Source organism: Coregonus lavaretus, assembly GCF_964263955.1.
Source record: "Coregonus lavaretus genome assembly, contig: HAP1_SCAFFOLD_4612, whole genome shotgun sequence".
Lineage (NCBI taxonomy): Eukaryota > Metazoa > Chordata > Actinopteri > Salmoniformes > Salmonidae > Coregonus > Coregonus lavaretus.
In genome coordinates this window covers 1-17174 of record NW_028159348.1, presented here as the reverse complement: position 1 = coordinate 17174, position 17174 = coordinate 1, and the positions used below count along the sequence as shown (strand labels likewise).

At 47.6% G+C, this 17174-nt stretch overlaps 1 protein-coding gene across 1 annotated transcript; it reads right to left on the bottom strand.

Annotated features, from left to right (window-relative positions):
* Positions 1–5237: 5237 nt before the first annotated feature.
* On the bottom strand, positions 5238–17141 carry LOC311122975 (large ribosomal subunit protein uL6-like). Its single transcript, XM_084197268.1, has 4 exons — positions 17009–17141; positions 14789–14869; positions 12559–12667; positions 5238–5422 (listed from the first exon to the last, which is right to left on the bottom strand). The coding sequence occupies exons 1-3, from the start codon at positions 17124–17126 to the stop codon at positions 12561–12563; spliced, it is 306 nt and encodes a 101-aa protein (XP_084053394.1). The 5' UTR covers positions 17127–17141; the 3' UTR covers positions 5238–5422; positions 12559–12560.
* Between the last annotated feature and the right edge of the window lie 33 nt (positions 17142–17174).

Sequence of the window (17174 nt, the reverse complement as noted above, 5' to 3'; positions counted from 1 at the left end):
ATAGTCATTTAGTTCAGTTACCTTTGCTTTCTTGGGTACAGCAATAAAAAGAATTCATGCATTGGCCGGGAATCGAACCCGGGCCTCCCGCGTAAAAAGAGCCCTAAAGCGTTTCCCATTCATTCTCTATGGTAGTCCTAAACCACTACGGATGTAATATATTTTCGGCCACACACTGATTCAGTGGCGCTGTTTCGACAAAACGGCTGTTACAGCTATACGCGACTGGCCAACCCGGGCCTCCCGCGTAAAAAGAGCCCTAAAGCGTTTCCCATTCATTCTCTATGGTAGTCCTAAACCACTACGGATGTAATATATTTTCGGCCACACACTGATTCAGTGGCGCTGTTTCGACAAAACGGCTGTTACAGCTATACGCGACTGGCCCCCGCGTGGCAGGCGAGAATTCTACCACTGAACCACCAATGCTTTGATAAAAACCAAGACCGGCTTGGGCCAGAAACACAAGCAATGGACATTAGACTGGTGGAAATGTGTCCTTTGGTCTGGAGTCCAAATTTGAGATTTTTGGTTCCAACCGCCGTGTCTTTGTGAGACGCAGTGTGGATGATCTCCGCATGTGTAGTTCCCACCGTAAAGAACGGAGGAGGAGGTGTTATGGTGTGGCGATAGTCATTTAGTTCAGTTACCTTTGCTTTCTTGGGTACAGCAATAAAAAGAATTCATGCATTGGCCGGGAATCGAACCCGGGCCTCCCGCGTAAAAAGAGCCCTAAAGCGTTTCCCATTCATTCTCTATGGTAGTCCTAAACCACTACGGATGTAATATATTTTCGGCCACACACTGATTCAGTGGCGCTGTTTCGACAAAACGGCTGTTACAGCTATACGCGACTGGCCCCCGCGTGGCAGGCGAGAATTCTACCACTGAACCACCAATGCTTTGATAAAAACCAAGACCGGCTTGGGCCAGAAACACAAGCAATGGACATTAGACTGGTGGAAATGTGTCCTTTGGTCTGGAGTCCAAATTTGAGATTTTTGGTTCCAACCGCCGTGTCTTTGTGAGACGCAGTGTGGATGATCTCCGCATGTGTAGTTCCCACCGTAAAGAACGGAGGAGGAGGTGTTATGGTGTGGCGATAGTCATTTAGTTCAGTTACCTTTGCTTTCTTGGGTACAGCAATAAAAAGAATTCATGCATTGGCCGGGAATCGAACCCGGGCCTCCCGCGTAAAAAGAGCCCTAAAGCGTTTCCCATTCATTCTCTATGGTAGTCCTAAACCACTACGGATGTAATATATTTTCGGCCACACACTGATTCAGTGGCGCTGTTTCGACAAAACGGCTGTTACAGCTATACGCGACTGGCCCCCGCGTGGCAGGCGAGAATTCTACCACTGAACCACCAATGCTTTGATAAAAACCAAGACCGGCTTGGGCCAGAAACACAAGCAATGGACATTAGACTGGTGAAAATGTGTCCTTTGGTCTGGAGTCCAAATTTGAGATTTTTGGTTCCAACCGCCGTGTCTTTGTGAGACGCAGTGTGGATGATCTCCGCATGTGTAGTTCCCACCGTAAAGAACGGAGGAGGAGGTGTTATGGTGTGGCGATAGTCATTTAGTTCAGTTACCTTTGCTTTCTTGGGTACAGCAATAAAAAGAATTCATGCATTGGCCGGGAATCGAACCCGGGCCTCCCGCGTAAAAAGAGCCCTAAAGCGTTTCCCATTCATTCTCTATGGTAGTCCTAAACCACTACGGATGTAATATATTTTCGGCCACACACTGATTCAGTGGCGCTGTTTCGACAAAACGGCTGTTACAGCTATACGCGACTGGCCCCCGCGTGGCAGGCGAGAATTCTACCACTGAACCACCAATGCTTTGATAAAAACCAAGACCGGCTTGGGCCAGAAACACAAGCAATGGACATTAGACTGGTGAAAATGTGTCCTTTGGTCTGGAGTCCAAATTTGAGATTTTTGGTTCCAACCGCCGTGTCTTTGTGAGACGCAGTGTGGATGATCTCCGCATGTGTAGTTCCCACCGTAAAGAACGGAGGAGGAGGTGTTATGGTGTGGCGATAGTCATTTAGTTCAGTTACCTTTGCTTTCTTGGGTACAGCAATAAAAAGAATTCATGCATTGGCCGGGAATCGAACCCGGGCCTCCCGCGTAAAAAGAGCCCTAAAGCGTTTCCCATTCATTCTCTATGGTAGTCCTAAACCACTACGGATGTAATATATTTTCGGCCACACACTGATTCAGTGGCGCTGTTTCGACAAAACGGCTGTTACAGCTATACGCGACTGGCCCCCGCGTGGCAGGCGAGAATTCTACCACTGAACCACCAATGCTTTGATAAAAACCAAGACCGGCTTGGGCCAGAAACACAAGCAATGGACATTAGACTGGTGGAAATGTGTCCTTTGGTCTGGAGTCCAAATTTGAGATTTTTGGTTCCAACCGCCTTGTCTTTGTGAGACGCAGTGTGGGTAAACGGATGATCTCCGCATGTGTAGTTCCCACCGTAAAGCACGGAGGAGGAGGTGTTATGGTGTGGCGATAGTCATTTAGTTCAGTTACCTTTGCTTTTTTGGGTATAGGAACATAAAGATAGCATGCATTGGCCGGGAATCGAACCCGGGCCTCCCGTTTGAGGATTCTTTAGCTAAAGTGCCCTAAAGCGTTTCCCATTCATTCCCTATGGTAGTGCTAAACCACTACGGATGCAATATATGTATGGCCACGTATGCCCTCCGAGGCGCTGTGGCAGGTTTTACGCAAGAGGTGGCGAAGATAATAGCCGAATTACAACGAACCACAACAAACACCCGGGAACAACTCATCTGAGCCTTATTTACTTTTTCTGATTCGTGAATTTCTTTTACATTTCAGCATTTGATCCGAGCATTTTACGTTTTGTTACATTAGCGGTTTTAGCTACGTCAGACACACAACAGCTTCTAATTCGTAAGGACTCGCGGGAGGCCCGGGTTCGATTCCCGGCCAATGCATGCTATCTTTATGTTCCTATACCCAAGAAAGCAAAGGTAACTGAACTAAATGACTATCGCCCTGTAGCACTCATCTCTGTCATGAAGTGCTTTGAGAGACTAGTCAAGGATAATATCACCTCTACCTTGCCTGTCACCCTAGACCCACTTCAATTTGCTTACCGCCCCAATAGATCCACAGACGATGCAATCGCCATCACACTGCACTATCCCATCTGGACATTTTTACATTTTAGTCATTTAGCAGACGCTCTTATCCAGAGCGATTTACAGTTAGTGAGTGCATACATTTTCATATCGGTAGATTGAGACGCCGCCCGTGTAGATATCTCTAGCTTATTAAACAGACCGGTTTCTATGGAGATGTCTTTATGCTAATTAGACTTCCAAGGTTGCCGCGGAAACTGATTCAAGGGGTTTAGTACAATATTAGTACCATTTTAAATAACTGACGACAGACTTTTCTCCTAAAAGTCCACTGAGTGGCGCAGACACCATTCAAATTGCGTGCAGACTCGTTACAATTTCAGCTTTAAGCACAAAGTCAATTTGTCCGTCTGTGACCAAGAGAAAATGCTTGTTTCAATTCTATGAAATTACTTAGTATTTTTTTTAATGTTGAAAGCTCTAAATCCAGCTGAGAATATCACAGCGAGATGAAACCACAACTGACTCGCTATACCCCTGAAACTCAACTCTGAACCTCAAAGCCAGTTCCACTGCTTTTTTTTTGTCATTGTTCCCCTTTAATAAGGTACTGATTTAGACCTGGGACACCAGGTGTGTGCAATTCATTATCAGGTAGAACAGAAAACCAGCAGGCTCCGGACCTGGTAGAGTAAAGCCAATTAATGCTTGATCCGAAATGTGGTCCGGAGGGTGTGACGCAATTGCGGAGCTTCTGGAGGCTTGCGGAGTCCAAATCGAGCTCCATATTGCATCGCTGTGTGCCTCCCAAATCTTATAACAATGTGGAGGGCTCCTTATAGCGCTGTAAAGTTCCGCATTGACATGATTGGTTGACAAGAGGAATACCTATGTAAGAATGCCGTTCATTATCTATAGCTCAGCATTCAACACCATAGTATCCTCCAAGCTCATCATCAAGCTCGAAGGCCCTGGGTCTGAACCCCGCCCTGTGCAACTGGGTCCTGGACTTCCTGACGGGCCACCCCCCCTGGTGGTGAAGGTAGGAAACAACATCTCCACTTGCATGCAAGCGTTACATGGGCTTGCTCCTACCCATCTCTCCGATTCGGTCCTGCCGTACATACCTACACGAACGCTACAGGTCACAAGACGCAGGCCTCCTTATTGGCCCCTAGAATTACTAAGCGAACAGCTGGAGGCAGGGCTTTCTCCTATAGAGCAGAATCTCTGAAGCTGGAGACACTTATCTCCCTCACTAACTTTAAGCATCAGTTGTCAGAGCACCTTACCGATCACTGCACCTGTACACAGCCCATCTGAAATTAGCCCGCCCAACTACCTCATCCCTATATTGTTATTTATTTTGCTCATCTGTACCCCAGTATCTCTATTTGCACATCATCTCTTGCACATCATTCCAGTGTTAATACTAAATTGTAATTATTTTGCACTATAGCCTATTTTATTGCCTTACCTCCATAACTTGCTAAATTTGCACACTGTATATGAATTGTATTTCTGTTGTATTTTATTTTTATTTTTGTTTTACCCCATATGTAACTCTGTGTTGTTGTTTTTATCGCACTGCTTTGCTTTATCTTGGCCAGGTCGCAGTTGTAAATGAGAACTTGTTCTCAACTGGTTTACCTGGTTAAATAAAGGTGAAATAAAAAAAATAAAAGAGCGCCATTTTTAATGGAATGGTCTGCCTATCCATGTGAGAGACGCAGACTCGGTCTCACCCTTTCTGTATGGGCTGCATCTCAATCAACCGCATCCGCCTTTGAACGTTCTAGATGGTGGGGACTTGTCTGAAAGTAACCCGGTATCCCCCCCCCACCCCAAAAAAGGGGTTAAATGTGTAATTAAAAAAAGTATATCCAGAGCCTGCTTATTTCTTCTAGATATAGGGCAGACAATCTTATTCCCCCCCAAAAAAATACAGAATGCCGTTTGTGTTATTCAACGTGTTTCTATGGGCTATAGAAGTAAAAGGCCAAATTAAATTTGTTTCAAATAATTGTATCGATTTTTTTTTAATAGTTGATACCAGCTTGGTTATTAAAACTACATGAACCATCCCATAAGAACCACAGAGACAGGATGTGAGTGTCATTGAAAAAGGGGAGGGATTTTTATTGGTCAATAGTGAGTTCCAGAGATGTAGATGATCTGCCTTAGTTATTCGTCCGTCTGTTCCACCACAGTGGTCTTCTCACTGACGTAGATCCCATCCAGGAACTTCCTGATGTCCTTCTTCTTGACCGTGGTGGCTTGTTGGATCAGAGCAGCTGGAAGAGAGGGATGGAGGGAGAGAGAGAGAGAACAAGAGGAGAGAGAGAGAGACAAGAGGAGAGAGAGAGAGAGACAGAGAGAGAGAGAGAGAGACAGAGAGAGAGAGACAGAGAGAGAGAGACAGAGACAAGAGGAGAGAGAGAGAGACAAGAGGAGAGAGAGAGAGACAGAGAGACAGAGAGAGACAGAGAGAGAGACAGAGAGAGAGACAGAGAGAGAGACAGACACAGAGAGAGAGAGACACAGAGAGAGAGAGAGAGACAGAGAGAGACACAGAGAGAGAGAGAGACAGAGAGAGAACAAGGAGAGAGAGAGAGAACAAGGAGAGAGAGAACGAACAAGGAGAGAGAGAACAAGTTCAAACTAAAGGGCTGTAATATGTACCTCCATAACCTCCATTAAGTGCACCATAACGTAGGTTACAGGGTTATAATTTCTCTAAGTCGGTTAAAGCTTTGCATGCATTCCGTGTTAAAGATTCTAGCATAAAAAATAAATTTAAAAAAGGTTTTAAAAGTGCAACATTAAAACATGCATTGATTGACATTGGGGGGGTGTACATCAAGATGCTAAACATGACCTGGCTGTTAATGGTTCCCTATTAGCTAACAGGGAGATGCCACCCTACTCTCTATACTAAACATGACCTGGCTGTTAATGGTTCCCTATTAGCTAACAGGGAGATGCCACCCTACTCCCTATACTAAACATGACCTGGCTGTTAATGGTTCCCTATTAGCTAACAGGGAGCTCCCACCCTACTCCCTATACTAAACATGACCTGGCTGTTAATGGTTCCCTATTAGCTAACAGGGAGATGCCACCCTACTCCCTATACTAAACATGACCTGGCTGTTAATGGTTGTCTATTAGCTAACAGGGAGCTCCCACCCTACTCTCTATACTAAACATGACCTGGCTGTTAATGGTTGTCTATTAGCTAACAGGGAGATGCCACCCTACTCTCTATACTAAACATGACCTGGCTGTTAATGGTTCCCTATTAGCTAACAGGGAGATGCCACCCTACTCTCTATACTAAACATGACCTGGCTGTTAATGGTTGTCTATTAGCTAACGGGGAGATGCCACCCTACTCTCTATACTAAACATGACCTGGCTGTTAATGGTTCCCTATTAGCTAACAGGGAGATGCCACCCTACTCTCTATACTAAACATGACCTGGCTGTTAATGGTTCCCTATTAGCTAACAGGGAGATGCCACCCTACTCCCTATACTAAACATGACCTGGCTGTTAATGGTTCCCTATTAGCTAACAGGGAGATGCCACCCTACTCCCTATACTAAACATGACCTGGCTGTTAATGGTTCCCTATTAGCTAACAGGGAGATGCCACCCTACTCCCTATACTAAACATGACCTGGCTGTTAATGGTTCTCTATTAGCTAACAGGGAGATGCCACCCTACTCCCTATACTAAACATGACCTGGCTGTTAATGGTTCTCTATTAGCTAACAGGGAGATGCCACCCCTACTCCCTATACTAAACATGACCTGGCTGTTAATGGTTCCCTATTAGCTAACAGGACGATGCCACCCTACTCCCTATACTAAACATGACCTGGCTGTTAATGGTTCCCTATTAGCTAACAGGGAGATGCCCCCCTACTCCCTATACTAAACATGACCTGGCTGTTAATGGTTCCCTATTAGCTAACAGGGAGATGCCACCCTACTCCCTATACTAAACATGACCTGGCTGTTAATGGTTCTCTATTAGCTAACAGGGAGATGCCACCCTACTCCCTATACTAAACATGACCTGGCTGTTAATGGTTCCCTATTAGCTAACAGGGAGATGCCACCCTACTCCCTATACTAAACATGACCTGGCTGTTAATGGTTCCCTATTAGCTAACAGGGAGATGCCACCCTACTCCCTATACTAAACATGACCTGGCTGTTAATGGTTCCCTATTAGCTAACAGGGAGATGCCACCCTACTCCCTATACTAAACATGACCTGGCTGTTAATGGTTCCCTATTAGCTAACAGGGAGATGCCACCCTACTCCCTATACTAAACATGACCTGGATGTTAATGGTTCTCTATTAGCTAACAGGGAGATGCCACCCTACTCCCTATACTAAACATGACCTGGCTGTTAATGGTTCTCTATTAGCTAACAGGGAGATGCCACCCTACTCCCTATACTAAACATGACCTGGCTGTTAATGGTTCCCTATTAGCTAACAGGGAGATGCCACCCTACTCCCTATACTAAACATGACCTGGCTGTTAATGGTTCCCTATTAGCTAACAGGGAGATGCCACCCTACACCCTATACTAAACATGACCTGGCTGTTAATGGTTCTCTATTAGCTAACAGGGAGATGCCACCCTACTCCCTATACTAAACATGACCTGGCTGTTAATGGTTCCCTATTAGCTAACAGGGAGATGCCACCCTACTCCCTATACTAAACATGACCTGGCTGTTAATGGTTCTCTATTAGCTAACAGGGAGATGCCACCCTACTCCCTATACTAAACATGACCTGGCTGTTAATGGTTCTCTATTAGCTAACAGGGAGATGCCACCCTACTCCCTATACTAAACATGACCTGGCTGTTAATGGTTCTCTATTAGCTAACAGGGAGATGCCACCCTACTCCCTATACTAAACATGACCTGGCTGTTAATGGTTCTCTATTAGCTAACAGGGAGATGCCACCCTACTCCCTATACTAAACATGACCTGGCTGTTAATGGTTCTCTATTAGCTAACAGGGAGATGCCACCCTACTCCCTATACTAAACATGACCTGGCTGTTAATGGTTCCCTATTAGCTAACAGGGAGATGCCACCCTACTCCCTATACTAAACATGACCTGGCTGTTAATGGTTCCCTATTAGCTAACAGGGAGATGCCACCCTACTCCCTATACTAAACATGACCTGGCTGTTAATGGTTCTCTATTAGCTAACAGGGAGATGCCACCCTACTCCCTATACTAAACATGACCTGGCTGTTAATGGTTCCCTATTAGCTAACAGGGAGATGCCACCCCTACTCCCTATACTAAACATGACCTGGCTGTTAATGGTTCCCTATTAGCTAACAGGGAGATGCCACCCTACTCCATATACTAAACATGACCTGGCTGTTAATGGTTCTCTATTAGCTAACAGGGAGATGCCACCCTACTCCCTATACTAAACATGACCTGGCTGTTAATGGTTCCCTATTAGCTAACAGGGAGATGCCACCCTACTCCCTATACTAAACATGACCTGGCTGTTAATGGTTCTCTATTAGCTAACAGGGAGATGCCACCCTACTCCCTATACTAAACATGACCTGGCTGTTAATGGTTCCCTATTAGCTAACAGGGAGATGCCACCCTACTCCCTATACTAAACATGACCTGGCTGTTAATGGTTCCCTATTAGCTAACAGGGAGCTCCCACCCTACTCCCTATACTAAACATGACCTGGCTGTTAATGGTTCCCTATTAGCTAACAGGGAGATGCCACCCTACTCCCTATACTAAACATGACCTGGCTGTTAATGGTTGTCTATTAGCTAACAGGGAGCTCCCACCCTACTCTCTATACTAAACATGACCTGGCTGTTAATGGTTGTCTATTAGCTAACAGGGAGATGCCACCCTACTCTCTATACTAAACATGACCTGGCTGTTAATGGTTCCCTATTAGCTAACAGGGAGATGCCACCCTACTCTCTATACTAAACATGACCTGGCTGTTAATGGTTGTCTATTAGCTAACGGGGAGATGCCACCCTACTCTCTATACTAAACATGACCTGGCTGTTAATGGTTCCCTATTAGCTAACAGGGAGATGCCACCCTACTCTCTATACTAAACATGACCTGGCTGTTAATGGTTCCCTATTAGCTAACAGGGAGATGCCACCCTACTCCCTATACTAAACATGACCTGGCTGTTAATGGTTCCCTATTAGCTAACAGGGAGATGCCACCCTACTCCCTATACTAAACATGACCTGGCTGTTAATGGTTCCCTATTAGCTAACAGGGAGATGCCACCCTACTCCCTATACTAAACATGACCTGGCTGTTAATGGTTCTCTATTAGCTAACAGGGAGATGCCACCCTACTCCCTATACTAAACATGACCTGGCTGTTAATGGTTCTCTATTAGCTAACAGGGAGATGCCACCCCTACTCCCTATACTAAACATGACCTGGCTGTTAATGGTTCCCTATTAGCTAACAGGACGATGCCACCCTACTCCCTATACTAAACATGACCTGGCTGTTAATGGTTCCCTATTAGCTAACAGGGAGATGCCACCCTACTCCCTATACTAAACATGACCTGGCTGTTAATGGTTCCCTATTAGCTAACAGGGAGATGCCACCCTACTCCCTATACTAAACATGACCTGGCTGTTAATGGTTCCCTATTAGCTAACAGGGAGATGCCACCCTACTCCCTATACTAAACATGACCTGGCTGTTAATGGTTCCCTATTAGCTAACAGGGAGATGCCACCCTACTCCCTATACTAAACATGACCTGGCTGTTAATGGTTCCCTATTAGCTAACAGGGAGATGCCACCCTACTCCCTATACTAAACATGACCTGGCTGTTAATGGTTCCCTATTAGCTAACAGGGAGATGCCACCCTACTCCCTATACTAAACATGACCTGGCTGTTAATGGTTCCCTATTAGCTAACAGGGAGATGCCACCCTACTCCCTATACTAAACATGACCTGGCTGTTAATGGTTCCCTATTAGCTAACAGGGAGATGCCACCCTACTCCCTATACTAAACATGACCTGGCTGTTAATGGTTCCCTATTAGCTAACAGGGAGATGCCACCCTACTCCCTATACTAAACATGACCTGGCTGTTAATGCTTCTCTATTAGCTAACAGGGAGATGCCACCCTACTCCCTATACTAAACATGACCTGGCTGTTAATGGTTCCCTATTAGCTAACAGGGAGATGCCACCCTACTCCCTATACTAAACATGACCTGGCTGTTAATGGTTCCCTATTAGCTAACAGGGAGATGCCACCCTACTCCCTATACTAAACATGACCTGGCTGTTAATGGTTCCCTATTAGCTAACAGGGAGATGCCACCCTACTCCCTATACTAAACATGACCTGGCTGTTAATGGTTCTCTATTAGCTAACAGGGAGATGCCACCCTACTCCCTATACTAAACATGACCTGGCTGTTAATGGTTCCCTATTAGCTAACAGGGAGATGCCCCCCTACTCCCTATACTAAACATGACCTGGCTGTTAATGGTTCCCTATTAGCTAACAGGGAGATGCCACCCTACTCCCTATACTAAACATGACCTGGCTGTTAATGGTTCTCTATTAGCTAACAGGGAGATGCCACCCTACTCCCTATACTAAACATGACCTGGCTGTTAATGGTTCCCTATTAGCTAACAGGGAGATGCCACCCTACTCCCTATACTAAACATGACCTGGCTGTTAATGGTTCCCTATTAGCTAACAGGGAGATGCCACCCTACTCCCTATACTAAACATGACCTGGCTGTTAATGGTTCCCTATTAGCTAACAGGGAGATGCCACCCTACTCCCTATACTAAACATGACCTGGCTGTTAATGGTTCCCTATTAGCTAACAGGGAGATGCCACCCTACTCCCTATACTAAACATGACCTGGATGTTAATGGTTCTCTATTAGCTAACAGGGAGATGCCACCCTACTCCCTATACTAAACATGACCTGGCTGTTAATGGTTCTCTATTAGCTAACAGGGAGATGCCACCCTACTCCCTATACTAAACATGACCTGGCTGTTAATGGTTCCCTATTAGCTAACAGGGAGATGCCACCCTACTCCCTATACTAAACATGACCTGGCTGTTAATGGTTCCCTATTAGCTAACAGGGAGATGCCACCCTACACCCTATACTAAACATGACCTGGCTGTTAATGGTTCTCTATTAGCTAACAGGGAGATGCCACCCTACTCCCTATACTAAACATGACCTGGCTGTTAATGGTTCCCTATTAGCTAACAGGGAGATGCCACCCCTACTCCCTATACTAAACATGACCTGGCTGTTAATGGTTCCCTATTAGCTAACAGGGAGATGCCACCCTACTCCATATACTAAACATGACCTGGCTGTTAATGGTTCTCTATTAGCTAACAGGGAGATGCCACCCTACTCCCTATACTAAACATGACCTGGCTGTTAATGGTTCCCTATTAGCTAACAGGGAGATGCCACCCTACTCCCTATACTAAACATGACCTGGCTGTTAATGGTTCTCTATTAGCTAACAGGGAGATGCCACCCTACTCCCTATACTAAACATGACCTGGCTGTTAATGGTTCCCTATTAGCTAACAGGGAGATGCCACCCTACTCCCTATACTAAACATGACCTGGCTGTTAATGGTTCCCTATTAGCTAACAGGGAGATGCCACCCTACTCCCTATACTAAACATGACCTGGCTGTTAATGGTTCCCTATTAGCTAACAGGGAGATGCCACCCTACTCCCTATACTAAACATGACCTGGCTGTTAATGGTTCCCTATTAGCTAACAGGGAGATGCCACCCTACTCCCTATACTAAACATGACCTGGCTGTTAATGGTTCTCTATTAGCTAACAGGGAGATGCCACCCTACTCTCTATACAGAGCTCTGGTATTGACCAAAGGGGCTGTGGGTGTGCACCACATAGGGAACAGGGTGACCATGTGGGATCCACGCTGTGACTAAAACCAGCTTGCTTCGCACAATTGGAATCAGGGACGGAGACAGACAACCCTTTGAGATGAGAAATTATGAAAGAGAACGAAAGAGAAAAACATGGACTCCCCCCCCACCCCCACGGTGAACGACAGAGAGCGAACGACCCTCATGGCACCCTCATCCCTACATAGTACACTACCAACCCCATAGGGTTCTGGTCTAAAGTAGTGCACTATATAGGGAATTAGGGTGCTATTGGGCCACAGCCAGAGTGTAGCAACAAAAAACACAAAGCGGACGTAAGGTGGACAGAGACGAGGGGCTCCCCCTGGTGGCGTGGGGGAGTCATAGCACTGTGCTGAGCGACAGACTGACAGAGACACTCGGTGGTAGTTAATTCAAACCTCTAATCCTCCTTCTGGACGACCGTGCCCTTCTCAGACACATAGATACCGTCCAAGAACTTTCTGATATCCTTGTTTTTGACTGTGGTGGCTTGCTGGATGAGAGCGGCTGGAAGAGAGGAGAGAGAGGCTGGGGTGGTGAGCAGCATGACACAGCTTGGAGGGTCACACAGGGGTCAAGGGGCACAGGTCAATATATAGGCAAGCAGTTAGGAGAGGGAGAGGAGGACAAGGAGAGGGAGAGAAGGGGAGAGGGAGAGGAGAGGGAGAGGAGGACAAGGAGAGGGAGAGAAGGGGAGAAAGAGAGGAGAGGGAGAGGAGGACAAGGAGAGGGAGAGAAGAGGAGAAAGAGAGGAGGGGGAGAGAGGAGGAGAAAGAGATAGGAGAGCTGAAAAAGGAGGTTGAGGAAGGGAGCAGAATATAAAGGAGGGAAGGAGAGAAATGAAAAGGGAAAGGAGTTGAGGAAGAGAGAAGGGAGGTTAGGGGACAGACAGCATCACTACCACTGTGGATTGACAGTCTGGTTATAGTATGAGGAGAGACCATACAGTTTAGAATCACAACATTCTAGAATCACAGTCGGAACATTCTAGAACCACAGTCGGAAACATTCTAGAATCACATGGTGATGTTGTAAGACGTAAAGTAGAGGGAGAAGCAAAGGGAAGAGAGGCATATCAGATCTATTCTAGAACACACACTAGGTCCTCAGACTGGAGAGGACAGAGGGTACATTCTAGGTGGAATACACAGGGACAGGTCTAGGGGTGGATAGTGTCTGGGGTGTGTGATGGGATTAAGAGACTGACGCATGTTTGGAAACCAACTGCTATGAACCGGAGCACTAAACGTAGTGGGCAAATGGCTGACAGCAGAACCGTCCTCTACATTACAGGGTATAGGGGGGGTAGATCTGACAGCCATTACAGGGTATAGGGTGCATTACCAGTCAGCCAGGTATTATCATGTCCTTCCCAGTCTCCCAAATGGCACCCTGTTCCCTTTATAGTGCACTACTTTTGACCATGGCTCATAGGGTAGTGCACTATATAGTGAAGGGTGCCATTTGGCCCACAGGCCGTCTGTTGACTCCATTACTCCAGGTGATTACATTTACGTCATTTAGCAGACGCTCTTATCCAGAGCGACTTACAGGAGCAATTAGGGTTAAGTGCCTTGCTCAAGGGCACATCGGCAGATTTTCTCACCTAGTCGGCTCGGGGATTAGAACCAGCGACCTTTCGGTTACTGGCACAACGCTCTTAAACACTAAGCTACCGAACATAACCGCGTTCATCCACAGGGAGGGGCGCTGAACATAACCGTGCGCAGCCCCGAAATGGGAACTCAACTACGCAGGATACCCATATCGCGTAGCTAATTGTGTTCCTGCGATGCACACTTGGGCGAGGAGAGGAATCAGTTGACACGGGGGATTGAAGTTACAACCTTGAGGTTGTGCCTAGATCCTGGAGTGAAGGAGAGCAGTGCAGTGACATGATGGAGAGATCAGAGAGAAACAATGAAAAGAGGAGTGGTGTAGTGATGTATGGACCCTGAGGAGTGGTGTAGCGATGTATGGACCCTGAGGAGCGGTGTAGCGATGTATGGACCCTGAGGAGCGGTGTAGCGATGTATGGACCCTGAGGAGTGGTGTAGTGATGTATGGACCCTGAGGAGCGGTGTAGCGATGTATGGACCCTGAGGAGTGGTGTAGCGATGTATGGACCCCGAGGAGTCGTGTAGCGATGTATGGACCCTGAGGAGTGGTGTAGCGATGTATGGACCCTGAGGAGTGGTGTAGCGATGTATGGACCCAGAGGAGCGATGTATGGACCCTGAGGAGTGGTGTAGTGATGTATGGACCCAGAGGAGTGGTGTAGCGATGTATGGACCCTGAGGAGTGGTGTAGCGATGTATGGACCCAGAGGAGTGGTGTAGCGATGTATGGACCCTGAGGAGCGGTGGAGCGATGTATGGACCCTGAGGAGTGGTGGAGCGATGTATGGACCCTGAGGAGCGGTGTAGCGATGTATGGACCCTGAGGAGCGGTGGAGCGATGTATGGACCCAGAGGAGTGGTGTAGATGGACCCTGAGGAGTGGTGTAGCGATGTATGGACCCAGAGGAGCGGTGGAGCGATGTATGGACCCTGAGGAGCGGTGTAGCGATGTATGGACCCTGAGGAGTGGTGTAGCGATGTATGGACCCTGCAGTGCGTGTAGCCTCACCAGAGTTAGACACCAGCTCAATATCGTTCCCCTCCAGAATCAACTCGTCCTTCTGGGCTGCAGACACGGCGCAGGACACACCTGAGGGAGGGAGGAGACGAGGGATGGTAAGGAGGAGACCGTCAGCCGGGCATCTCTGCATTGGAATCAGGCTGAAGTCAGAGCATTGCCAAGCTCTGGGGTTCTACAGACGATTCCTTTACTGAACTAGGGTGTAGGGTCTAGGGGGTAGGGTCTAGGGGGTAGGGTCTGGGGGTAGGGTCTAGGGGGTAGGGTCTAGGGGGTAGGGTCTGGGGGTAGGGTCTAGGGGGTAGGGTCTAGGGGGTAGGGTCTAGGGGGTAGGGTCTAGGGGGTAGGGTCTAGGGGGTAGGGGGTAGGGGGTAGGGTCTAGGGGGTAGGGTCTAGGGGGTAGGGTCTAGGGGGTAGGGTCTAGGGGGTAGGGTCTAGGGGGTAGGGGGTAGGGGGTAGGTATCCCTGCATATGTGTTGTGATGTAGTGATGGAGGTAGATATGTATAGGGGTCAGGTGACTAGGCATCAGGATATATGATAAACAGAGTAGCAGCAGCGTATATGATTGTATGAGAGTGTGTGTAGTCTGTATAAATGTGTATGCATGTTATATGTGTCCGTGTGTAGAGCCCTGTCAGTGTGCATGGAGGCAGTGCAAAACTAAAATACTAGGGTTAACTCAGATAGTCCTGGAGCCATTCTGTTAGTCATTTATCAGTCTTATGGCTTGGGGATAGAAGCTGTTCAGGAGCCTGTTGGTGTCAGACTTGATGCACCGGTACCGCTTACCATGCGGAAGCAGAGAGAACAGTCTATAGCTTGGGTGGTTGGAGTCTAACGATTTTCTGAGCCTTCCTACCACGGATGGCAGGGCGCTCTGCCCAGAGGGATGTACTGGGCTGTCCGCACCACCCTCTGTAGCGCCGTGCGATCCAGGGCGGTGCTGTTGCCATACCAGGCAGTAATGCGGCTAGTCATGACGCTCTCGATGGTGCAGCTGTAGAACTTTTGAGGATCTGAGGGCCCATGCCAAACCTTTTCAACTTCCTGAGGGGGAAGAGGCGCTGTCTTGCCTTCTTCACGACTGCGGGCGCGCAAGTGGACCATTTTATGTCTTTGGACACCGAGGAACTTGAAGCTCTCGACCCACTACACTGCAGCCCAGTCGATGCGGACGTGCTCGCCCAGTTTCCTGCAGTCCGGGATCAGCTCCTTGGTCTTAATGACGTTGAGGGAGAGGTTGTTGTCCCGGCACCACACCGCCAGGTCTCTGACCTCCCTGTAGGCTGTCTCATCGTCGCCGGTGATGAGTCCTACCACCATCGTGTCGTCTGCAAACTTGATGGTGTTGGGAGTCGTGCGTGGCCACGCAGTTGTGGGTGAACAGGGAGTACAGGAGGGGGGGGCTAAGCACACAACCCTGTGGGGCCCCCCCGTGTTGAGGGTCAGCCTACCCTCACCACCTGGGGTCGGCCCGTCAGGAAATCCAGGATCCTGTTGCACAGGGAGGTGTTCAGACCCAGAGTCCTAAGCTTGGTGACGACGGGTGTTGAACACTTGAGCTGTAGTCAATGAACAGAACACTCACATAGGTATTCCCTCTTATCTAGGTGGGTGAGGGCAGTGCGGAGAGAGCGATTGAGATTGCGTCGTCTGTGGATCCGTTGGGGCCTTATGCAAATCGGCACGGGGTTTAGGGAGTCTGGGAGTTGATGGGAGTTGATGTGTGCCGTAACCAGCCTTTCAGAGCACGATCGTGATTACAGATTTCACTCCACCAGCAACTAAAGAGCAGTTTGAGGAGCCTCGCACGCCGTCTGACAGATGTTCCTCTCAAAGGCTCTGTATGATAAACATTACGACTGAAGAAAACACACGCGCCAATTTAATTCCACTAAATGACGCAAATGAACTTATAGACCGATAAGCATGACCAGTCAAATTATTTCAATCAGTCAAGAGGCTTAATTCCACTAAATTACGCAAATGAACTTATAGACCGATAAGCATGACCAGTCAAATTATTTCCATCAGTCAAGAGGCTAAAAAGCATTACTTTGCAATGTGATTTCTCTCTTCTCCCAGACAATTGGCCCGGGGGGCAGTTCTATTTACTGGCTTTTCATTTTAAAAATGGTCAAAAGCCGATTATTAACGGCTAACGGAAAACCCTGACTCAAACACAGCCCTGCCCCCGTCTCAGACTCACCCTGTCTCATGCGGACGCGGCGAATGTACTTCTCCCCCAGAAAGTTCCTGATCTCCACCAGAGCGCCACTCTCCTGCATCACAACGTTGATGGGGAAATGGGCATACACCGAGCGCATCTTGTAACGGAAACCCTGAAGAATAGAGAGAGAGAGAGGGTTATACAC

Excerpts from the sequence above, each read along its gene's own strand:
- LOC311122975 (XM_084197268.1), bottom strand. The coding sequence starts at position 17,126 with ATGCGCTCGGTGTATGCCCATTTCCCCATCAACGTTGTGATGCAGGAG. Across the intron at positions 14,870-17,008 it reads CCGCGTCCGCATGAGACAGG|GTGTGTCCTGCGCCGTGTCT; the intron begins GTGAGTCTGAGA and ends TCCCTCCCTCAG. Across the intron at positions 12,668-14,788 it reads TGAGCTGGTGTCTAACTCTG|CCGCTCTCATCCAGCAAGCC; the intron begins GTGAGGCTACAC and ends CCTCTCTTCCAG.